Raw genomic sequence first — 23788 nt, forward strand, 5'->3', positions numbered from 1 at the left:
GGGTGGGATGTGTGGGAGCTGGGGGTAAGGTTTGGAGAGGAACTAGGGAGGGGTCTGAGGGCTGGGCCTGAGCGGCCGAGCTAAGGTTTAGAGAGAAAGGGGAGGTACTAAGGTTTAAAGGTGTCCTGCTGGGACAAAGAGGAACCAAGAAGGAACTGGGAAACCTCGGATGAAGAGCGCGGCTGAAGTTTAGACTTGGGCTGAGAAGACAAAGTAGCCTAGAGAGGGAGGGGCTGGGGGTGAAGGGTTTGGGCAAGCATGAGGCGGAGTTAAGGCCTGAGCTAGGGCAGAGCTGAGACTGGGTTTGCGGTTGGTTCGGCCAAGTTGAGGTTCAGGGTTGGACTTTTGCAACAAATAGGCTTGTAGAGACCAACGGGCTTAGGACGATGTGGGTCAGGACGACAATGAGTATTCAAAGGTGGACTAAGGAAAAGACTGAAGACAATGCCAACACCTGGGAGGAAAATAGCAGCGGTAAGAAGGGAGCTGGGCAAATTAAGGGCGTGCTTCGAGCTGGGGGCGTGGCACCGGGGCTGGCCTCCCCGAAGACTTGACGGGGGAGGCGGGGCCGAGGGCTGGGCTGGGGCGGAGTTAGGGCCTAGGGGCGGGCTCCCGCCGAGCCGTGGACCAATGATTGAGGACTGGCGCCTGGGACGGCTGGGGCAGTCCTGCTGAGCCAGAGGTGCCAACTCCTGGCTCTAGAACTGGAAGCATCGCTGTGCGGCAGCGGGGGGCCCGGGCCGCCGCCCAAGGTCCAGCACCCACCCAGTCATCGGGGCTTGGGAGGTTGGTTCCATTTACTCGGAGGGCAGGAAGGAGTCAGGAAGTTCCACGAGTGACATCACAATCGCCTCTAGATATGGGCGAGGCCGGGCGGTATTTCCAAGGAGACGCGTGCACACTGCCCTGCCTTGCTCCCTACTCTCCCCTTATTCCCTTCCTTGGTTACTCCCTCCCTTCCTTTTTCCCCTCCCTCCCCCACTAACTCCTCCGCTCCCGTTCAGCTGCTTTGGTGCCCAACCCGGAACCCTATCCCTTGTACCGCAAGGGCAGTGGAAGCTCCTTGGCCCACAGGACTGGCAGAATTCTTTGCAAATGAGCATCACCTGTGAGTTCTGAGTGAGGTTCCTGTGCCCCGATTTATGTCCTATAAGAAGAGAGACCACAAGCCGTCTCCTTCCTTTCAAGCTCCTTCTCTTCTCAGTCATTATGAAGTGCCCCTTATATTCAAACTTAATCATTTCTGCTGCAGGAGCTCTGGACAGCTGGTCAGTTGGAGCTCTCATTCTGTCTGAAACTAGAGAGCAGACTGCCTTCCTCATATCTGAGTAGAGTTACTAAATCCCTCCCCTTGGTGAACAGAGTTATGACTGTCAAGGCTTCTTGGGGCTTTGGGGAGTGTTAATCAGTGGACCCTGCATACAAGCCCCTCTCATGGTGACTCTAGAGAGAGCAAGAACAGTGGAGTCAGATAAAGCAGAATTTGAATCCTGACTCTGACTCAGGCCCTCTGGCCTGACTTCAGGGTCCAGGTTGGATAAGGAAGGCTGTGAAGTCAGGATTGAGTAGAACCAGAGGATGAGGAATTGGTTGTGTTAGAATTGAAAAGCAGGTAAAGTAGGAAGTGATAGCTGGCAAGACAAGTTTAGATAGGATCCCCAAGTAAACAGGGCTGAAAGAGCACAGGCTATGGAGCCAGGAAGACTGGGTTTGAACTCCGTGATCTACTTCTGCCACCTATTAGATAACTTGTGTCTTTGGACAAATTACTTATCACAAATCTGTCTCCATCTGTAGAGTGGGTTGTGGTGAAGATTTAGAATGACATATTTTAAAAGCCTGGCACCATGCCTGACATTGGGAAGATGCTCATCCTGGGTCAATATCTTTCCTTAGAAAAGTCCCTAGGCCTGAACCCCGGGTAGAATCTGCAGTGCCATTGTTGCTTTATGGTTCCAATAGGGGGATTATTTTGTTCTACTCATGCATTCATTCAACCAACCAACATTTACTGAGCACTTTGCACATCCCAGGATCTGTAGATACAGAGGCAGATGAAAATGGGCCTTTTCCCAAATTCCTATCAAGTAAACACATGAAGTACTATGGCTGGGAAAAGGGGAACAAGACATGTGTAACCAGTTCTACTTGGATATCATTGTTCCTCCCAAGATGACCAGGTGTTTCTGGGGAATGAGAGGCAGGAGAGGAGGAACGGAAAAGGGGAGGAGTGGAAGGAGAGAAGGATGGGTAAGAGGAAGTGAGAACTAAGGAGGGAACTGGGGCCTGGGTCCTGAGGGGCCAGTTATGTCATGATAAGGAGTTTGCACCTCATCCTGAAGCCTGTTGAAGAGGAGGAACATAGTGGGCCAGTTAACAATCTAGAAAACCCAGTTTGGCTGCATTGTGAGGACGGTATGAGCGTAATGAGGCAGGAGGCCGGAGGCCAGGCAGGAGGCTACTGCAGCTGTCTCCGTTAGAGACAACGAAGGTCTGAACCAACACAGGCAGACTCGGGCAGGTAAGGATGCCAAGACTTGGTCATCAAGTTGGTGTAAAGTAAGGGATAGTCCTTCATTTTCCAGCTGAGGTGTCTGATGTTCTCTGAGATGGGAGATTACAGGAGGAGGGGGTTTGTGGAGGGCAGGGAGAAGATGATAGGTTTCTGTGGAACATGCTGGTCTAGGATTTGGGGAATATCCAAGAGGATACTAGCTGTGTGCTCACGAAAGCAGTCTGGCTTGGAAATCCAGATTTAAGTCATTTCATTGGGGGATGTTGAAACCATGAAGTGGCTGACATTATCCAAGACAAGCCTGTAGAATCTTCTGAGAAAGAAGCCAAAGAGAGAACTCTAGTAATCAATTTATGGGGTGCAGCAGAGGAAGAAGAGACAGTAAAGCTGTTAGGAAAGAACTAAAGAGCTAGTCAGAGAAGGAAAAGATGAGACGAGAGATGTCTGACATGGGAGTCAAAGGAACAGAGTTTGAAGAAGAAAGAGGCTATCGGTCAACAGGGTCAAGTGAAATGAAATGAAAAGGCCACCAGGTTTGGCTTTTCAGAAGTCCTTGGTGGCCTTTGCCTAGACTCTTCTGATAGACGGGTCCTGGTGGCTGCCACATTGCAGTGGCTGGAGTAGGAGGGAGAGGTGGAGACTCTGAGCTCACTGAAGGTAGGGACTGGGCCTCCTTCCCTGGTGTCTAGAGAAGCTATCCAATACATCTGTTAAATGAATGAGTGAATTAGACTGAAAAGTAAGAGAGGTGGGATATGCAGTGGTCGAGGGAAAAGCAGAGTTCATAGAATGTTTTGTTTTAAAGATGTCCATAGACTGCAGGGGAAAAAAAAAACGGGAGGTTGTGAAAATTCTGACTGAGACCTAGAGTTCAGGTGCTGTGGTCAGGGGAAGGACGGACACTTCCCCAGGCAGGAGGAGAGTTGATGAAGGTAGGAGCAGCCACAGATCATGCTGGTGAAATGATTTGCTAAGAGGAATAGCAGCAGGGTAGGAGTTACCAGCAAAGTGCTTGGAGTCCATTCATTCATACCATGCTGTGGAGAACAGGAGCTGATCAAGGACCTGTAGAAGGATGACCAAGTGCCACTGAAGGCCCAGCTTATGTCCCCAAGCAATTGCTTCCCTTCCTTAAGCAGGACTCTGCTTGGAAGCCCCAAATGGCAAAGCTAATTGTGGGAAGAAAAGTGGCAGACTCTACTGTGTGGCTGCTGATGGAGCTGCTGTCCCAGTTGTTCTGCTCTGGGCACCCTTTGGCCAGGCTTCACACACCCTGACACAATTCCTGAAACTGTCCCTTCTTGTTCAGAGTCTGGTTCCTATTCAGTTCTCTAGGTTCAGCTCCTATTATGTTTCTTCCAAATACTATTTCCCATTCCCCACCCCCCGTTCTCAGTGGTGTCCTAGTTCTGTGTTCCCACGGCCTTCCTACCCACCATCTGCCCACCCCCAGTGTCTGTATCACATTGCTGTCATCAGCTGTTGCTCATACATCCCGTGTACTTCCCCTCACCCTTTATCCCAGCCCATTGAGAGCAGAGACTGTTGTGTTGGTTTTTAAATCTCTCATCTCTGGAGGCAGCTGGGGCCTGATCCCTGGAGCTTCTCAGGAAATGTCTGATGACTGAATAGAGGGGCTGCGGATGCTGCCACTCTGCTCTCTCGCAGATGTAAGCAGGTTACCCAGCTGGGAGGGAGGCCATCTGCTGACTGGTGTGGCATGTAGCACTGATGCATCGACCTTCTCTGAAGGTGAGTCCTGGATCTCTGGGCCCAGGGGTCCCTGCCACCCTCACTGTGGAAAGCTGACACTTGGTTGTAGGCAGGAGGTGTCAACCCTTGAAGGGGTTAACCCAGCTGCCCTACCGCCACCCTATCCCCTATTCATGTGAGACAGAGAGGGCCCTCCTGGGGGCCACAGTGACCCCTTTTCTTTGCATAGTACATTTTTATTTTTGGTATCATTAATCTACAATTACATGAGGAACATTATGTTTACTTGAATCCCCCCATCACCAAGTTCCCTCCATATACCCCATTGCAGTCACTGTCCATCAGTGTAGTAAGATGCTGTAGAATCAACCTGTCCTCTTCATGCTGGCAGCCCTCCCCGTGCCCACACCCACATTATACATGCTAATCATAATGCCCCCTTTCTCCACCCCCCTTATCCCTCCCTTCCCACCCATCCTCCTCAGTCCCTTTCCCTTTGGTAACTGTTAGTCAATTCTTGGGTTCTGTGATTATGCTGCTGTTTTGTTCCTTCATATTTTTCTTTGTTCTCATACTCCACATATGAGTGAAATCATTTGGTACTTGTCTTTCTCTGCCTGGCCCACTTCACTGAGCATAATACCCTCCAGCCCCATCCATGTTGCCGCAAATGGTAGGATTTGTTTTCTTCTTAGGGCTGAATAATATTCCATTGTGTATATGTACCACATCTTCTTTTATCCATTCATCTACTGATGGACACTTAGGTTGCTTCCATTTCTTGGCTATTGTAAAAAGTACTGCGATAAACATAAGGGTACATTTCTCTTTTTCAAACTGGGCTGCTGTATTCTTAGGGTAAATTCCTAGAAGTGGAATTCCTGGGTCAAATGGTATTTCTATTTTGAGCTTTTTGAGGAACCTCCATACTGCTTTCCACAATGGGTGAACTAATTTACATTCCCACCAGCAGTGTAGGAGGGTTCCCCTTTCTCCACAACCTCACCTACATTTGTTGTTGTCTGTCTTTTGGATGGTGGCCATCCTCACTGGTGTGATGTGATAGCTCATTGTGGTTTTAATTTGCATTTCTCTGATGACTAGTGATGTAGAACATCTTTTCATGTGCCTTTTGGCCATCTGAATTTCTTCTTTGGAGAACTGTCTGTTCAGCTCCTCTGCCCATTTTTCAATTGGATTATTTACTTTTTGTTTGTTGAGGTGCATGAGCTCTTTATATATTTTGGATGTCAACCCTTTATTGGATCTGTCATTTATGAATATATTCTCCCATACTGTAGGATACCTTTTTGTTCTATTGATGGTGTCCTTTGCTGTACAGAAGCTTTTCAGCTTGATATAGTCCCACTTGTTCATTTTTGCTTTTGTTTTCCCTTGCCCGGGGAGATATATTCATGAAGAAGTTGCTCATATTTATGTCCAAGAGATTTTTGCCTATGTTTTTTTCTAGGAGTTTTATGGTTTCATGACTTACATTCAGGTCTTTGATCCATTTTGAAATTACTTTTGTGTATGGGGTTAGACAGTGATCCAGATACATTCTCTTGCATGTAGCTGTCCAGTTTTGCCAGCACCATCTGTTGAAGAGACTGTCATTTCCCCATTGTATGTCCATGGCTCCTTTATCGTATATTAATTGACCATATATGTTTGGGCTAATGTCTGGAGTCTCTATTCTGTTCCATTGGTCTGTGGCTCTGTTCTTGTGCCAGTACCAAATTGTCTTGATTACTGTGGCTTTGTAGTAGAGCTTGAAGTTGGGGAGATAGATTCCCCCACTTTATTCTTCCTTGTCAGGATTGCTTTGGCTATTCGGGGTCTTTGGTGTTTCCATATTAATTTTTGAACTATTTGTTCCAGTTCATTGAAGAATGCTATTGGTAATTTGATAGGGATTGCATTGAATCTGTAGATTGCTTTGGGCAGGATGGCCATTTTGACAATATAAATTCTTCCTAGTCAAGAGCATGGGATGGGTTTCCATTTGTTAGTGTCCTCTTTAATTTCTCTTAAGAGTGTCTTGTAGTTTTCAGGTATAGGTCTTTCACTTCCTTGGTTAGGTTTATCCCTAGGTATTTTATTCTTTTTGATGCAATTGTGGATATAATTGTTTTCCTGATTTCTCTTTCTGTTAGTTCATCATTAGTGTATAGGGATGCAACAGATTTGTGTATTAATTTTGTATCCTGCAATTTTGCTCTATTCCGGTATCAGTTCTAGTAGTTTTGGAGTGGAGTCTTTAGGGTTTTTTATGTACAATATTATGTCATCTGCAAATAGTGACAGTTTGACTTCTTCTTTACCAATCTGGTTGCTTTGTATGTCTTTGTTTTGTCTAATTGCTGTGGCTAGGACCTCCCGTACTATGTTGAATAACAGTGGGGAGAGTGGGCATCCCTGTCTTGGTCCCGATCTTACAGGAAAAGCTTTCAGCTTCTCACTGTTAAGTATGATGTTGGCTGTGGGTTTGTCATATATGGCCTTTATTATGTTGAGGTACTTGCCCTCTATACCCATTTTGTTTTTATCATGAATGGATGTTGAATTTTGTTGAATGCTTTTTCAGCATCTATGGAAATGATCATGTGGTTTCTGTCCTTTTTGTTGATGTGGTGGATGATGTTGATGGATTTTCGAATGTTATACCATCCTTGCATCCCTGAGATGAATCCCACTTGATCATGGTGGATGATCCTCTTCATGTATTTTTGAATTTGGTTTGCTAATATTTTGTTGAGTATTTTTTCATTTGTGTTTATCAGGGATATTGGTCTCTAATTTTCCTTTTTGGTGTGGTCTTTGCCTGGTTTTGATATAAGAGTGATGCTGGCTTCATAGAATGAGTCTGGAAGTATTCCCTCCTCTTCTGTTTTTTGGAAAACTTTAAGGAGAATGAGTATTACGTCTTCTCTGTATGTCTGATAAAATTCAGCAGTGAATCTGTCTGGCTGAGGGGTTTTGATCTTGGGTAGTTTTTTGATTACCAGTTCAATATCTTTGCTGGTAATTGGTCTGTTTAGATTTTCTGTTTCTTCCTTGGTCAGTCTTGGAAGGTTATATTTTTCTAGGTAGTTGTCCATTTCTCCTAGGTTTTCCAAGTTGTTAGCATATAGCTTTTCATAGTATTCTCTAATGATTCTTTGTATTTCTGTGGGGTCCATTGTGATTTTTCCTTTCTCAATTCTGATTCTGTTGATGTGTGTAGATTCTTTTTCTCTTAATAAGTCTGGCTAGGGGCTTATCTATTTTGTTTAGTTTTTCAAAGAACCAGCTCTTGGTTTCATTGATTTTTTCTATTGTTTTATTCTTCTCAATTTTATTTATTTCTTCTCTGATCTTTATTATGTCCCTCCTTCTGCTGACTTTGGGCCTCATTTGTTGTTCTTTTTCCAGTTTCAATAATTGTGACTTTAGACTATTCATTTGGGATTGTTCTTCCTTCTTTATATAGGCCTGGATTGCTATATACTTTCCTCTTAGAACTGCCTTCACTGTGTCCCACAGAAGTTGGGGCTTTATGCTGTTGTTGTCATTTGTCTCCATATATTGCTTGATCTCTGTTTTAATTTGGTCATTGATCCATTGATTATTTAGGAGCATGTTGTTAAGCCTCCATGTGTTTGTGAGCCTTTTTGTTTTCTTTGTACAGTTTATTTCTAGTTTTATGCCTTTGTGGTCTGAGAAGTTGGTTGGTAGAATTTCAATCTTTTTGAAATTACTGAGGCTCTTTTTGTGGCCTAGTATGTGATCTATTCGGGAAAATGTTCCATGTGCACTTGAGAAGAATGTGTATCCTGTTGCTTTTGGGTGTAGAGTTCTGTAAATGTCTAGTGTGTCTGTTCTAGTGTGTTGTTCAGTGCCTCTGTGTCCTTACTTACTTTCTGTCTGGTGGATCTGTCCTTTGGAGTAAGTGGTGTGTTGAAGTCTCCTAGAACGAATGCATTGCATTCTATTTCCTCCTTTAATTCTGTTAGTATTTGTTTCACATATGTTGGTGCTCCTGTAGTGGGTGCATATATATTTATAATGGTTATATCCTCTTGTTGGACTGAGACCTTTATCATTATGTCATGTCCTTCTTTATCTCGTTACTTTCTTTGTTTTGAAGTCTATTTTGTCTGATACTAGTACTGCAACACCTGGTTTTTTCTCCCTATTGTTTGCATGAAATATCTTTTTCCATCCCTTGACTTTAGTCTGTGTATGTCTTTGGGTTTAAGGTGAGTCTCTTGTAAGCAGCATATAGATGGGTCTTGCTTTTTTATCCATTCTGTTAGTGTGTCTTTTGATTGGTGCATTCAGTCCATTTACATTTAGCGTGATTATTGAAAGATACATACTTATTGCCACTGCAGGCTTTAGATTCATGGTTACCAAAGGTTCAAGGGTAGCTTTCTTACTATTTAACTGTGTCTCACTTTACTCTCTTAAGCTTTTATAAACACAGTCTGATGATTATTTCTCTCCCTTCTTATTCCTCCTCCTACATTCTTTATATGTTAGGTGGTTTATTCTGTACTCTTTCATGTTTCCTTTGACTGCTTTTGTGAGTAGTTTTTATTTTTTATCTTTAGTTAGTATTTAGTTGGTCTGCTTTCTTTGCTGTGATTTTATTTTCTCTGGTGACATCTATTTAGCTTTAGGAGTGCTTCCATCTAGAGCAGTCCCTTTAAAATACCCTATAGAGGTGGTTTGTGGGAGGCAAATTCCCTCAACTTTTGCTTGTCTGGAAATTGTTTAATCCCTCCTTCATATTTAAATGATAATCATGCTGGATACAGTATTCTTGGTTCAAGGCACTTCTGTTTCATTGAATTAAATATATCACGCCATTCTCTTCTGGCCTGTAAGATTTCTGTTGAGAAATCTGATAATAGCCTGATGGGTTTTCCTTTGTAGGTGACCTTTTTTCTCTCTCTGGCTGCCTTTAATACTCTGTCCTTGTCCTTGATCTTTGCCATTTTTTTTTTTTGAGAGGGCATCTCTCATATTTATTGATCAAATGGTTGTTAACAACAATAAAATTCAGTATAGGGGGGTCAATGCTCAATGTACAATCATTAATCCATCTCAAGCCTAATTCTCGTCAGTCTCCAATCTTCTGAAGCATAACGAACAAGTTCTTACATGGTGAACAGTACAAGGGCATTCATCACAGAAACTTTTGGTTTTGATCATGCATTATGACCTATAAACAATCAGGTCAAATATGAATATTCGTTTGATTTTTGTACTTGATTTATATGTTGATCCCACATTTCTCCTATTATTATTATTATTTTTATTTTTAATAAAATGCTGAAGTGGTAGGTAGATACAAGATAAAGGTAGAAAACATAGTTTAGTGCTGTAAGAAGGCAAATGTAGATGATCAGATGATCAGGTGTGTGCCTATGGACTAAGTATTAATCCAGGCTAGACAAGGGCAGCAAGACATCCACGGATGCAGAAGATTTCTCTCAAAGCAGGGGGGGTGAGGTTCTGAGCCTCACCTCTGTTGATCCCCAAATTCTCACCTGATGGCCCCCCTGCGACTGTGCCTGTCTTAGGTTGTTCCTCCCTTGAGGAATCTTACCCGTCTCTGGCTAACCAGTCATCTTCCGGGGCCATACAGGGAAATGTAAAGTTGGTAAGTGAGAGAGAAGCCATATTGTTTGCAAAGGTTAGCCTTTTACTTCTTTGCAGATTTATGCCCTGTGGCTTCTATGCCCAGCACTTGTCTCGAGGTATCTTTACAACCTGGAGGAATTATGATACTCGGTAAATTTGATATGAGGCACGAATTCTATTTAAGGGTTGTAATTAGGAAGGAAGAAGAAAAGCTATAGATGTAGCACATGAAGGAAACATGGGAGGATTGATTATTTCTTTGACATATCTTCTTGCAGAGTACCTTAAGTATGTATAGGTTTTAAACTACTAACTAATTTGCACACACATATTAACATAATAGGAATACGGTGACATAAACAAAGCAAAGCTATAATTACCATCCATCTCCAGTGAAGCCAAGAAAACCATTTAGGCACCCTAGGCATTTGTGAAAATTTATCTATGATATGATGAATATTGTCCAACTGTACTTGAACCATCAGACAAATTAAAGCAGCCCATTTCTGGGATCTGTTCACATCCTATATGTTCTTTTAACCATAGATAGTCTATAGTCATGAGATTTTGGAGTGCTACAACTTGCACCCCTCCCAACTCCTGGTTGAGTTCCAACAGTACAGATCCGGTCAAATTCGTTGTCTCACTGTTTGCACATGCCAGCCTAGACATCTCCCTCATCATTCCTATGGCAAGTCCAGGAGACGGTGGGCTGGATGCAGCCACAACCGCAGCATCGTCCGGATCCCTGTGGAGGCTTTTTGATGATCATCCCCCGGCACAAGTCCTCCAGAGAGTGCTGATGCCGGAAGCTCCTCCTCATATCGTATCTTAGTTCATTTTCTTGGTATCCAAGCTAGGCCTTGATCTTCTGCATAGAAACAAACAGACCCTTTGCCCACACTTTGACATGCCCTCTATACACTGTGTAGAACTCATTGGAGGTCAGCACACAGTAACTGCTTTTTTTTTTTTTAATTAAGAGAAAGGAATATTATCAGAAAAGAGTACCTCCATAGCTGATCATCTGACACCCTTTAAGTGATCAACATTAAGGATATTTAAAGCATGCGTTGATCTTTGATTTACCAATAGTTTTATCCTGTTAAGGAGTAATCCCCCTTTTCTTTCTTTCTTTCTTTTTTTTTTTTTTTTTAATTTTTAATCTACACTTACATGAAGAATACTATGTTTACTATGCTCTCCCCTATATCAGGTCCCCCCTAACAACCACATTACGGTTACTGTCCATCAGTTTAGCAAAATGTTGTAGAGTCACTACTTGTCCTCTCTGTGTTGTGCAGTCCACCCTCCCCTTTCTCCCTCCCCCCCATGCATGCTAATCTTAATACCCCCCTTCTTCTTCCCCCCCCTTATCCCTCCCTGCCCACCCATCCTCCCCAGTTCCTTTCCCTTTGGTACCTGTTAGTCCATTTTGGGTTCTGTAATTCCACTGCTGTTTTGTTCCTTCAGTTTTTCCTTTGTTCCTATACTCCTCAGATGAGTGAAATCATTTGGTATTTCTCTTTCTCTGCTTGGCTTATTTCACTGAGCATAATACTCTCCAGCTCCATCCATGTTGCTGCAAATGGTTGGATTTTTCCACTTCTTATGGCTGAGTAGTATTCCATTGTGTATATGTACCACATCTTCTTTATCCATTCATCTACAATGGACATTTAGGTTGCTTCCAATTCTTGGCTATTGTAAATAGTGCTGCGATAAACATAGGAGTGCATCTGTCTTTCTCAAACTTGATTGCTGCGTTCTTAGGGTAAATTCCTAGGAGTGGAATTCCTGGGTCAAATGGTAGGTCTGTTTTGAGCATTTTGATGCACCTCCATACTGCTTTCCACAATGGTTGAACTAATTTACATTCCCACCAGCAGTGTAGGAGGGTTCCCCTTTCTCCACAGCCTCGCCAACATTTGTTGTTGTTTGTCTTTTGGATGGCAGCTATCCTTACTGGTGTGAGGTGATACCTCATTGTAGTTTTAATTTGCATTTCTCTGATAATTAGCGATGTGGAGCATCTTTTCATGTGTCTCTTGGCCATCTGTATTTCTTTTTTGGAGAACTGTCTGTTCAGTTGCTTTGCCCATTTTTTAATTGGGTTATTTGTTTTTTGTTTGTTGAGGCGTGTGAGCTCTTTATATATTCTGGATGTCAAGCCTTTATCGGATCTGTCATTTTCAAATATATTCTCCCATACTGTAGGGTTCCTTTTTGTTCTATTGATGGTGTCTTTCGCTGTACAGAAGCTTTTCAGCTTAATGTAGTCACACTTGCTCATTTTTGCTGTTGTTTTCCTTGCCCGGGGAGATATGTTCAAGAAGAGATCACTCATGTTTATGTCTAAGAGGTTTTTGCCTATGTTTTTTTCCAAGAGTTTAATGGTTTCATGACCTACATTCAGGTCTTTGATCCATTTTGAGTTTACCTTTGTATATGGGGTTAGACAATGGTCCAGTTTCATTCTCCTACATGTAGCTGTCCAGTTTTGCCAGCACCATCTGTTGAAGAGACTGTCATTTTGCCATTGTATGTCCATGGCTCCTTTATCAAATATTAATTGACCATATATGTTTGGGTTAATTTCTGGGGTCTCTAATCTGTTCCACTGGTCTGTGGCTCTGTTCTTGTGCCAGTACCAAATTGTCTTGATTACTATGGCTTTGTAGTAGAGCTTGAAGTTGGGGAGTGTGACCCCCCCTACTTTATTCTTCTTTTTCAGGATTGCTTTGGCTATTCGGGGTCTTTGGTGTTTCCATATGAATTTTTGAATTATTTGTTCCAATTCATTGAAGAATGTTGCTGGTAATTTGAGAGGGATTGCATCAAATCTGTATATTGCTTTGGGCAGGATGGCCATTTTGACGATATTAATTCTTCCTAGCCATGAGCATGGGATGAGTTTCCATTTATTAGTGTCCCCTTTAATTTCTCTTAAGAGTGACTTGTAGTTTTCAGAGTATAAGTCTTTCACTTCTTTGGTTAGGTTTATTCCTAGGTATTTTATTCTTTTTGATGCAATGGTGAATGGAATTGTTTTCCTGATTTCTCTTTCTATTGATTCGTTGTTAGTGTATAGGAAAGCTACAGATTTCTGTGTGTTAATTTTGTATCCTGCAACTTTGCTGTATTCCGATATCAGTTCGAGTAGTTTTGGAGTGGAGTCTTTAGGGTTTTTTATGTACAGTACAATATCATCTGCAAATAGTGACAGTTTAACTTCTTCTTTACCAATCTGGATTCCTTGTATTTCTTTGTTTTGTCTGATTGCCGTGGCAAGGACCTCCAGTACTAGGTTAAATAACAGTGGGGAGAGTGGGCATCCCTGTCTGGTTCCCGATCTCAGAGGAAATGCTTTCAGCTTCTCGCTGTTCAGTATAATGCTGGCTGTGGGTTTATCATATATGGCCTTTATTATGTTGAGGTACTTGCCCTCTATTCCCATTTTGCTGAGAGTTTTTATCATGAATGGATGTTGAATTTTGTCGAACGCTTTTTCAGCATTTATGGAGATGATCATGTGGTTTTTGTCTTTCTTTTTGTTGATGTGGTGGATGATGTTGATGGATTTTCGAATGTTGTACCATCCTTGCATCCCTGGGATGAACCCCACTTGGTCATGGTGTATGATCCTTTTGATAAACTGTTGAATTCTGTTTGCTAATATTTTATTGAGTATTTTTGCATCTACATTCATCAGGGATATTGGTCTGTAATTTTCTTTATTGGTGGGGTCTTTGCCTGGTTTTGGTATTAGGGTGATGTTGGCCTCATAGAATGAGTTTGGGAGTATTCCCTCTTCTTCTATTTTGTGGAACACTTTAAGGAGAATGGGTATTATGTCTTCTCTGTGTGTCTGATAAAATTCCGAGGTAAATCCGTCCAGCCCCGGGGTTTTGTTCTTGGGTAGTTTTTTGATTACTGTTTCAATTTCTTTGCTCGTAATTGGTTTGTTTAACTTTTGTGTTTCTTCCTTGGTCAGTCTTGGGAGGTTGTATTTTTCTAGGAAGTTGTCCATTTCTTCTAGGTTTTCCAGCTTGTTGGCATATAGGTTTTCATAGTAGTCTTTAATAATTCTTTGTATTTCTGTGGAGTCTGTCGTGATTTTTCCATTCTCATTTCTGATTATGTTGATTTGTGTTGACTCTCTTTTTCTCTTAATAAGTTGGGCTAGAGGCTTATCTATTTTGTTTATTTTCTCGAAGAACCAGCTCTTGGTTTCGTTGATTTTTGCTATTGTTTTATTCTTCTCAATTTTGTTTATTTCTTCTCTGTTCTTTATTATGTCCCTCCTTCTGCTGTCTTTAGGCCTCATTTGTTCTTCTTTTTCCAGTTTTAATAATTGTGATGTTAGACTATTCATTTGGGATTGTTCTTCCTTCTTCAAGTGTGCCTGAATTGCTATATACTTTCCTCTTAAGACTGCTTTTGCTGCATCCCACAGAAGTTGGGGCTTAGTGTTGTTGTTGTCATTTGTTTCTATATATTCCTTGATCTCTATTTTGATTTGTTCATTGATCCATTGATTATTTAGTAGCATGTTGTTAAGCCTCCATGTGTTTGTGAGCCTTTTTGTTTTCTTTGTAGAATTTATTTCTACTTTCATACCTTTGTGGTCTGAAAAATTGGTTGGTAGAATTTCAATATTTTGAAATTTACTGAGGCTCTTTTTGTGAGCTAATATGTGGTCTATTCTGGAGAATGTTCCATGTGCACTTGAGAAGAATGTATATCCTGTTGCTTTTGGATGTAGAGTTCTATAGATGTCTATTAGGTCCATCTGTTCTAGTGTGTTGTTCAGTGCCTGTGTGTCTTTACTTATTTTCTGCCCGGTGGATCTATCCTTTGGGGTGAGTGGTGTGTTGAAGTCTCCTACAATGAATGCATTGCAGTCTATTTCCCTCTTTAGTTCTGTTAGTATTTGCTTCACATATGCTGGTGCTCCTGTATTGGGTGCATAAATATTTAGAATGGTTATATCCTCTTGTTGGACTGAGCCCTTTATCATTGTGTAGTATCCTTCTTTATCTCTTGTTACTTTCTTTGTTTTGAAGTCTATTTTGTCTGATATTAGTACGGCAACCCCTGCTTTCTTCTCACTGTTGTTTGCCTGAAATATGTTTTTCCATCCCTTGACTTTTAGTCTATGCTTATCTTTGGGTTTAAGGTGAGTTTCTTGTAAGCAGCATATAGATGGGTCTTGCTTTTTTATCCATTCTATTACTCTATGTCTTTTGATTGGTGCATTAAGTCCATTTACATTTAGGGTGACTATTGAGAGATATGTACTTATTGCCATTGCAGGCTTTAGATTCGTGGTTACCAAAGGTTCAAGGTTAGCTTCTTTAGTATCTTACTGCCTAACTTAGCTCACTTATTGAGCTGTTATATACACTGTCTGGAGATTCTTTTCTTCTCTCCCTTCTTATTCCTCCTCCTCCATTCTTCATATGTTGTGTGTTTTGTTCTGTGCTCTTTTTAGGGGTGCTCCCATCTAGGGCAGTCCCTGTAGGATGCCCTGCAGAGGTGGTTTGTGGGAAGCAAATTCCCTCAGCTTTTGCTTGTCTGGGAATTGTTTAATCCCGCCATCATATTTAAATGATAGTCGTGCTGCATACAGTATCCTTGGTTCAAGGCCCTTCTGTTTCATTGCAATAAGTATATCATGCCATTCTCTTCTGGCCTATAGGGTTTCTGTCGAGAAGTCTGATGTTAGCCTGATGGGTTTTCCTTTATAGGTGACCTTTTTCTCTCTAGCTGCCTTTAAAACTCTTTCCTTGTCCTTGATCCTTGCCATTTTAATTACTATGTGTCTTGGTGTTGTCCTCCTTGGATCCTTTCTGTTGGGAGTTCTGTGTAATTCCATGGTCTGTTCGATTATTTCCTCCCCCAGTTTGGGGAAGTTTTCAGCAATTATTTCTTCAAAGAGACTTTCTATCCCTTTTCCTCTTTCTTCTTCTTCTGGTATCCCTATAATACGAATATTATTCCTTTTGTATTGGTCACATATTTCTCTTAGTGTTGTTTCATTCCTGGAGATCCTTTTATCTCTCTCTATGTCAGCTTCTATACGTTCCTGTTCTGTGGCTTCTATTCCTTCAATGACCTCTTGCATCTTATCCATTCTGCTTATAAATCCTTCCAGGGATTGTTTCACTTCTGTGATCTCCTTCCTGACATCTGTGATCTCCTTCCGGACTTCATCCCACTGCTCTTGCATTTTTCTCTGCATCTCATCCCACTGCTCTTGCATTTTTCTCTGCATCTCATCCCACTGCTCTTGCATTTTTCTCTGCATCTCATCCCATTGCTCTTGCATTTTTCTCTGCATCTCTGTCAGCATGTTCATGATTTTTATTTTGAATTCTTTTTCAGGAGGACTAGTTAGGTCTGTCTCCCTCTCAGGTGTTGTCTCTGTGATCTTTGTCTGCCTGTAGTTTTGCCTTTTCATGGTGATAGAGATAGTTTGCAGAGCTGGTACAAGTGACCGCTGGAAGAGCTTCCCTTCTTGTTGGTTTGTGGCCTTTTCCTGGGAGAATAGCGACCTCTAGTGGCTTGTGCTGGGCAGCTGTGTGCAGACAGGGCTTCTGCTTCCTGCCCAGTTGCTTTGGGGTTTATCTCCGCTGTTGCTGTGGGCTTGGCCTGGCTGGGGCTGTTCCTCCAAAATGGTGGAGCCCCGTTGGAGGGGGAGCGGCCGGGGGGCTATTTATCTCCATAAGGGGCCTCTGTGCTCCCTGCTGCCCAGGGGGTTAGAGTGCCCAGAGATCCCCAGATTCCCTGCCTCTGGCCTATGTGACCTGTCCTGCCCCTTTAAGACTTCCAAAAAGCACTCTCCAAACCAAAACAACAACAGCAACAATGAGAGAGGGAACAGAAAGAAAAAAAAAGGAAAAAACATGCGATTTTTTTTTTTTTTTTTTTTTGTCCTCAGGTGCCGGTCCCAGGCAGCCGCTCACTGGTCCTGCTGCCCTGTCTCCTTAGCACCAGGGTCCCTGTCCTTTCAAGGCTTCCAAAAAGCACCCACCCACCGGTCCCACAGGGAAGGAACGCTCGATATTCTTTTTCCTCAGGCGCTGGTCCCAGGCACCCACTCACCAGTCCCGCCGCCCTGCCTCCCTAGCACCGGGGTCCCTGTCCCTTTAAGGCTTCCAAAAAGCACTCGCCAAAAAGAGAAAAAAAGGGGAAAAACGCGCGATTTCCTCCGTCCTCAGGTGCCGGTCTCAGGCACCCGCCCACCGGTCCCACAGGGAAAAACGCACAATATTCTTTGTCCTCAGGCGCCGGTCCCAGGCACCCGCTCACCAGTCCCGCCGCCCTGCCTCCCTAGCACCGGGGTCCCTGTCCCTTTTCGGCTTCCAAAAAGCACTCGCAAAAAAGAGAAAAAAAAAAAAGGGGGAAAAACGCACGATTTCCTCTGTCCTCAAGTGCCGGTCTCAGGCACCCGACCCCCGGTCCTGCAGGGAAAAACGTGGGATATTCTTTCTCCTCAGGCGCCGGTCCCAGGCACCCGCTCACCAGTCCCGCCACCCTGCCTCCCTAGCACCGGGGTCCCTATCCCTTTAAGGCTTCCAAAAAGCGCTCGCCAAAAAGAGAAAAAAAAAAGGGGAAAAACGCGTGATTTCCTCTGTCTTCAGGCGCCGGTCTCAGGCACCCGCCCGCCGGTCCCGCAGGGAGAAATGCAGGATATTCTTTGTCCTCAGGCGCCGGTCCCAGGCACCTGCTCACTGGTCCCGCCACCCTGCCTCCCTAGTAACGGGGGCCCGTCCCTTTAAGGCTTCCAAAAAGCACTCGCCAAAAAAAAACCGCTCCGGTTTCTTTCCACCCGCCGGGAGCCGGGGGGAGGGGCGCTCGGGTCCCGCCGGGCCGGGGCTTGTATCTTACCCCCTTCGCAAGGCGCTGGGTTCTTGCAAGTGTGGATGTGGTCTGGATGTTGTCCTGTGTCCTGTGGTCTCTATTTTAGGAAGATTTTTCTTTGTTATATTTTCATAGCTCTATGTGTTTTTGGGAGGAGATTTCCACTGCTCTACTCACGCCGCCATCCTGGCTCTGCCCCCCTCTTTGCCATTTTTATTATTATGTGTCTTGTTGTTGTCCTCCTTGGGTCCTTTTTATTGGGAGTTCTGTGGGCTTCCATGGTCAGAGAGATTATTTCCTCCCCCAGTTTGGGGAACTTTTCAGCAATTATTTCTTCAAAGACACTTTCTACCTCTTTTTCTCTCTTCTTCTTCTGGTAGTCCTTTCATGCGAATATTGTTCTGTTTGGATTGGTCACACAGTTCTCTTAGTATTCTTTCATTTCTGGAGATCCTTTTATCTCTCTCTGCCTCAGCTTCTCTGTGTTCCTGTTCTCTGATTTCTGTTCCATTAGCGGCCTCTTGCACCTCATCCAGTTTGCTCTTATGTCCTTCCAGAGATTGTTTTATTTCTCTATTCTCCCTCCCTACTTGCTCCTTTAGCTCTTGCATATTTCTCTGCAGGTCCATCAGCATGGTTATGACCTTTATTTTAAATTCTTTTTCAGGAAGATTGGTTAAATCTATCTCCCCAGGCCCTCTCTCAGGGGTTGTCTGGGGAATTCTGGACTGGACCAAATTCTTCTGCCTTTTCATGGTGATAGAGGTAGCTGTAGGCAGGTAGAACATGGGTCAGCTGGGAGAACAAAGCCCCTTCCTGCTTGCTGGATGCCTTGCCCTTCTCCACTGCCTGTGTTGGTTACCTGCACTCCTGGAGCAGCCTCCGGATTAATCCCCTATGCTGCCGTGGGTGGGGTCACTGTCACGGTAGCTCAGAGCCCTACAGGGAGTGGCAGGTATGCTAGGTGTGCTCTCCTGCGAGAGTGGCACCTCTTTGCACCTTGCCCTTGTTTCCTTTGCCTTTTCTGGGCAGCTGCCTGCTGGCAGCGGACTTTGGGTCTGGTCCAGGCGGCTGTGTGACAGGAGGAGATTCTGGGCGTCTGCTGGGGGCACGGCTGCTCGCAGGCTGCTCACCGCCACCGCCGCAGGCACGCACGGCCATTCCCCGGCTGCTCTACTGCCATCTTGGGTGTGTGTGGCTGCTCTCTGGCTACTGAGCCGATGTGTTGGGGGCTGCGCCAGCCAGGGGAATGACTGGCAGGCTGCTTATTGCCATGAGGGGCTTTAGGGCTGCGTTGCCACCCAGGGGACTGGGGCGCCTGACGTTCCTCAGGATTCCCAGCCTGCTGGGCTGAGTGTGCCAGGACGTTTCCATCCAGCTGTGAGGCCCCTGTCCCTTTAAGACTTTCAAAAAGCACTTGCTTTTATTTTTTCCCAGGGGAGCTGGTTGCGGGGACCCGCTCACAGGTTTTGCTCTTCCGTTTCTCTAATATCCAGCACACCATGCAGTGTGCATCTGCACTCCTGGTGCAGATTACTAGAGCTGGTTGTTTAGCAGTCCTGGGCTTTCACTCCCTCCCCGCTCTGACTCCTTTCCTCCTGCCAGGGGCCGCTTGGGTCCTGCTGGGCCATGGCTTGTATCTTACCCCCTTCATGAGGCGCTGGGTTCTCGCAGATGTAGATGTCGCCTGGCTGTTGTACTGTATCCACTGGTCTCTCTTTTAGGAATAGTTGTATTTGTTGTATTTTCAAAAATATATATGGTTTTGGGAGATTTCCGCTGCCCTACTCATGCTGCCATCTTGGCTCATTCGCCCTTTGCATAGTACTTTGTAGTGTACAAATGTCTTTAACATATGTGAACTGAATCCTCCCAACAACCTTGTGAAAAAGGTGTCCCTATTTTGTGTATAAGGAAATCAGGCTCCAAGAAGTAATTTGCCCAAGGTCACCCAGCTAAGTGACAGAGTCAAGACTTGGACCCAGGCTTGTCCAGGTACTGAAGTTCAGGGTACTTGCCACGTGCTGCTTTTTGCCCCAGTTCAGCAGTGCTGAAGAAACCCAGCTCGTAGTGGTGATGGTGGTGTTCCAAGGTCCTGAATTATGTATCTTATTTTCCTTGGGATGGAGAAAGAACACGGGAGAAGAGGAAGCAGAAAGGGAGGCTGCCAAGTGGGTCAGGGTGTATGAAGGATCCAGGACTCTCACAGTCTGGATGAGAGGAATGCAGGGCAAGGCTCAGACCAAGCTGCCCTATCTCCTCATCTTCAAGTGCACTTAAGGTGCACTCCTCCTGCTTGTTTGGAGGGAGTCAGCCAGCCATAGCACCCCATGCCAGGCTCCCATGGAACTCATCAGTGTCCACCTTCTTTCTCTCGGGGTGGGTGCAGCCAGAATCCGGGGGACCTGCAGAAAACTGCCTTTTCCTCTCAGCCCTGGTGAGACCTTGGGCACATGGAGTCACTTCATGGGCTTACCTTTTAGATGGTGGCTTGCGGGGTCAGCCATTGGTAGACTGGAGCCTCAGACAGGTCAGACTTGAGGCTGGGATACTCACAGATGTGAGCATCAGAAGTGGGAAGGCTTTCTCCCATCCCAAATTTCACCCCAGTAGCTTCTCCTGTTCCCTGGGAAAGGGGACATGGTATCTGTTGCCTACAAGGGACAGAAGGGTGGGTTGTTCATTTGTGACTCCCAGGATTGGGGAAGAGAGAATGGATGGGAATGGGAACTTGCTGAGTACAGAGCAGGGAAGGAATCAAGAGTGTGGGAAAGGGAAGAGAAGTGAGAAAGGTGTTGGAAGGGAGAAGGGGCTTGGAGAGGAGGGAAAAGGACCAGTCAGCAGAAGCAGCCAAGGAGCATGATGAGTGGCGGGTTAGGCCTCTGCTCTCTAGGCTTGGGCCTCCATACCATAGCAGTCCTTGGGGCTGGAGTGGCTTCAGAGGCAGAGAGGGGCTGATGTGGCCCTCTTGGGCTTGTGCAGGGTAGACATAGGAACAGAGAGGCTGCTGCTGGCTCTAATCACTGGGGACTGAAATGGAGCTCCAGTCTGCCATAGCGAGAGGGCCTTCCCCTACTGAGGTACCCTGTGGAGCTAACAACCCCATCGAGCAGGGGGTGAGAGGCAGACAGGACTTGGTGGAAGGCCCCAGGCTAGCCTTCCACAGAAGACAGGGGAGGGCTAGAGGCAGGTGTCACAGGACAGGTATGGGAGGGGACCTGGTGAGGACCTTGGTGAGAGCTGCCTGGGGGCCTGCGGGGGACAGGCAGTCTGCACTGGGCTGGGGGAAGGCAGTGCTGAGACCTGGAGTTACTACTCTTGAGGCACAAACACCTGGAGGTGGGGAGGCTGGTGGGTGAATTTGGTGGAGTCTTTGGACTGAGCTGGAGACCCGGAGGTGCTCTGCCACTGCCTCCCCGTGACATGGACTCCCTACACCTTAGGTGACTCCACCGACGCTGACAGGTGCTGCTGGAAACATAAGCAGTGCAGCAGGCACATCTTTCACCCCTTCACCTCGGACTGTGCCCACCACGATGTGCACCTGCACTCGATCAGCCACTGTGACTGTGACTCTAGGTAAGGGCCCGTCTCCTTGGGAGACTCCAAGCCCAGAGCCCAGCCCCATTTTTGTAAACCTGACTCTGCCCCAAGGGCAATGGGGTGGAGGTTTTTTGGCAGCCTGGGCTGGGCCCAGTGGAAGCCTGCTGTCCTTCAGGCTCCTTGGTTCTGGGCCCCTGGGGAGTCTTGGAGGTGTGGGAGCCAGGCTGAGTCCCCTGTGTGGCAGGCTGATGGACTGCTCAGAGAAGACAAATAGCGGCAGCTCCCAAGACGTGGGCTCACCCTGTTTCAACATCATCCAATCCCCTTGCTTTGGGCTCATCCCAGAGGAAGAATGTGTGGAGCGGTTCTGGTACAGCTGGTGAGTGCTGGCAGGCTGACAGGGGAGGCACTCAGGGGCACTGGCTCCAACTTTCTCTCAACCTCTTTTCCTGTTCCCTTCCCTTCCAGGTGCAAAGGCTACAGGCCCATCTCTGTGGCAGTGATCCACCACCCACTCCACCATGACTATGGGGCAGATGACCTGAATGAGGAGGAGGAAGAAGAGGAGGAAGCAGCAAGCCAGCCTCCCATTCCAGCCCAGGTGGTGCCCGCTGCCACACCCACTGACATATGCATGAGCACCGTCTCAGTTCCCTCTGATTTAGTGGCTCCCATCACTATCTGGCGCTCTGAGAGCCCCAGAGGGGAGTCCCAGGGCAGCAGGGTGATCAAGAAGGTAAAGAAGACAAAGGAAAAAGAGAAAGATAAGGAGACGGAGGAGAAAGTAAAGCTAAAGAAAAAAGTCAAGAAGGACAAGGTGACTAAGAAGAAAAGCCCAATTAAATCAGGACCTTCGCCTCCAGACTTGAGTCGATTGACAAGCCCAAGAGAGTCGGCCGGGATGTCAGAGTCCAGCCCAGACAGTAGGAGAGACCTGGACAGTGAGAACAGTTACAGCGATCCCAGGTGGGAGGAGCCCTCCAGCGAGGATGTTGTAGAGTCTTTGTCACCCAGGAAGAAAGAGAACACAGTCCAGGCCAAGAAGCCTGGGGTGAAGGCCTTGCCAGTCAAGAAAGTCATCAAGAGGAAATCTCCCCCAGCATCAAACCCCAATCTCAGTTGAGGCCAGGGTGACCAGGGTGAAGAATAAAAGGGATCAAGCCTATAGCTGATCCCCTGCTGCTGTTCTGTCTCCCTTCAACCTGGCTGTTTCTAGGGGGATGGGGTGGGCTCTGGGCACAGCTGGAGCCAGGTGGCTAGGGGGCTGCAGGGGTTTCTGAAGGGCAATCCATCTTTCAAGAGGAAGTCCAAGGGAAGGTAATGGGAGAGTAGTGAGGAGCACAGCCTGTTTCTTAGATCATCCTAGGCCCAGGGCAGAATAGCACATTGGGGTCAGGTGGGAAGGAGGCATCCTGTTCACTGGGAGACTGATTTGTGTGAATTCCACTAGGGGGCAGGCAGTACTGTCTGCAGTGATGCCCTAATAAATTGAACTTTTCAACCCACTCTACCACTGTGCCTGGCCTTTGCCTCCTCTAAGGGGCCCTAGGGAAAGTCCTGGTGGCACCAAAGGTAACATGATCTTCCCAGCTGGTGTGGCCCTGCTCCTGCTAGACCCTTCTAGACCTTTTGTGCTAAAGGGAATAGAACTGACTTCCCGGCAGGTCAGCCCCTTCCTCCAACTTTTGCAAACAAATGACCAAAGAGATCTTGAAGAAAAGGAAGGTGGGGAGCTCCCCAAGCTTGAACCTTTACTGACTTCTCTGCTAAGCCTCAAGCAGGGGAAAGGGAGGGGGACAGCCTCACTCTCCGAGCACCAACTTGCAAAGATGTGAGACCAAGCCCGAGTGAAGAAACACAGGGAGATTAGGAGTCCAGAGCATGAAGAGGCAATGAGGCTCAGCTAAGGCACCAGGCCCAGGGGGCTGGCCTCCCCTGCAACGTCCCAGCTCCCTTTCCCAGTCCAGTGCTTGTGTGTAGAAGCCTGTAAGCATGAGGCCCGTCCAAGGGCAGGTCCATTTGACTTGCATAGATAGACCGTCACAGACCAAGGCACAGCCAGCAAAAAGTGGGGAGAAAGGTGCAGGCATTCAAGTTGAGAAACCCAAATTTCCTTGTGGCCTTTCTCCGATATACCAGAGAAGACTAGTAGGCATGGGATGGCTGGCTGTATGAGTGTTAACAGGAGCTAATATTTACTGAGGCCTTAAGGGGGCCTGAGCACTGGGCCAAGCATGGAACATTCTGTCCCTCACAGCTGTCCTGAGGAGGTAGGCATCACTATCTCCATTTTCCAGGTAAGAAAGCTGGCTTAGCGACAATAGGATCTTGCTCAAAGTCACAGGGCTGAGTAGTGGGGCAGGCACTGACCCTCAGCAGCCTGATGCAGAAGCTGCCTGCTCTTCTGCATCACCGCTTCTTGATAGCCTAGAAGAGGGAGTGACGGAGCCCTCAAAGCTCCAAACGCTGCTTTGAAAGCCACCCCTCAAAAGCGAGAGAGTCGGAGAGGCTTTGCCAAGT

At 45.9% G+C, this 23788-nt stretch overlaps 1 protein-coding gene across 13 annotated transcripts; it reads left to right on the forward strand.

Annotated features, from left to right (window-relative positions):
- Positions 1-23658, forward strand: PROCA1 (protein interacting with cyclin A1). Of its 13 annotated transcripts, none has more exons than XM_037008434.2 (5): positions 12-474; positions 4184-4267; positions 21169-21304; positions 21513-21647; positions 21737-23658. In XM_037008434.2, the coding sequence occupies exons 1-5, from the start codon at positions 387-389 to the stop codon at positions 22389-22391; spliced, it is 1098 nt and encodes a 365-aa protein (XP_036864329.2). In that variant the 5' UTR covers positions 12-386; the 3' UTR covers positions 22392-23658. The 13 variants fall into 13 exon arrangements, with proteins under 13 accessions (XP_073091210.1, XP_073091203.1, XP_036864326.2 ...); XM_073235108.1 differs by lacking the exon at positions 12-474 and adding an exon at positions 900-1108; XM_073235106.1 differs by lacking the exon at positions 12-474 and adding an exon at positions 969-1108 and having other exon boundaries at positions 4041-4267.
- Positions 23659-23788: the final 130 nt, after the last annotated feature.

This window comes from Manis javanica, chromosome 4 (assembly GCF_040802235.1).
Source record: "Manis javanica isolate MJ-LG chromosome 4, MJ_LKY, whole genome shotgun sequence".
Lineage (NCBI taxonomy): Eukaryota > Metazoa > Chordata > Mammalia > Pholidota > Manidae > Manis > Manis javanica.

Bases quoted from the DNA above. Each gene is read 5' to 3' on its own strand.
- PROCA1 (XM_037008431.2), top strand. From the start codon at position 445: ATGCCAACACCTGGGAGGAAAATAGCAGCG. The intron at 475-21,168 runs GTAAGAAGGGAG...CCTACACCTTAG, and splicing joins CTGGGAGGAAAATAGCAGCG to GTGACTCCACCGACGCTGAC. The intron at 21,648-21,736 runs GTGAGTGCTGGC...CTTCCCTTCCAG, and splicing joins GAGCGGTTCTGGTACAGCTG to GTGCAAAGGCTACAGGCCCA.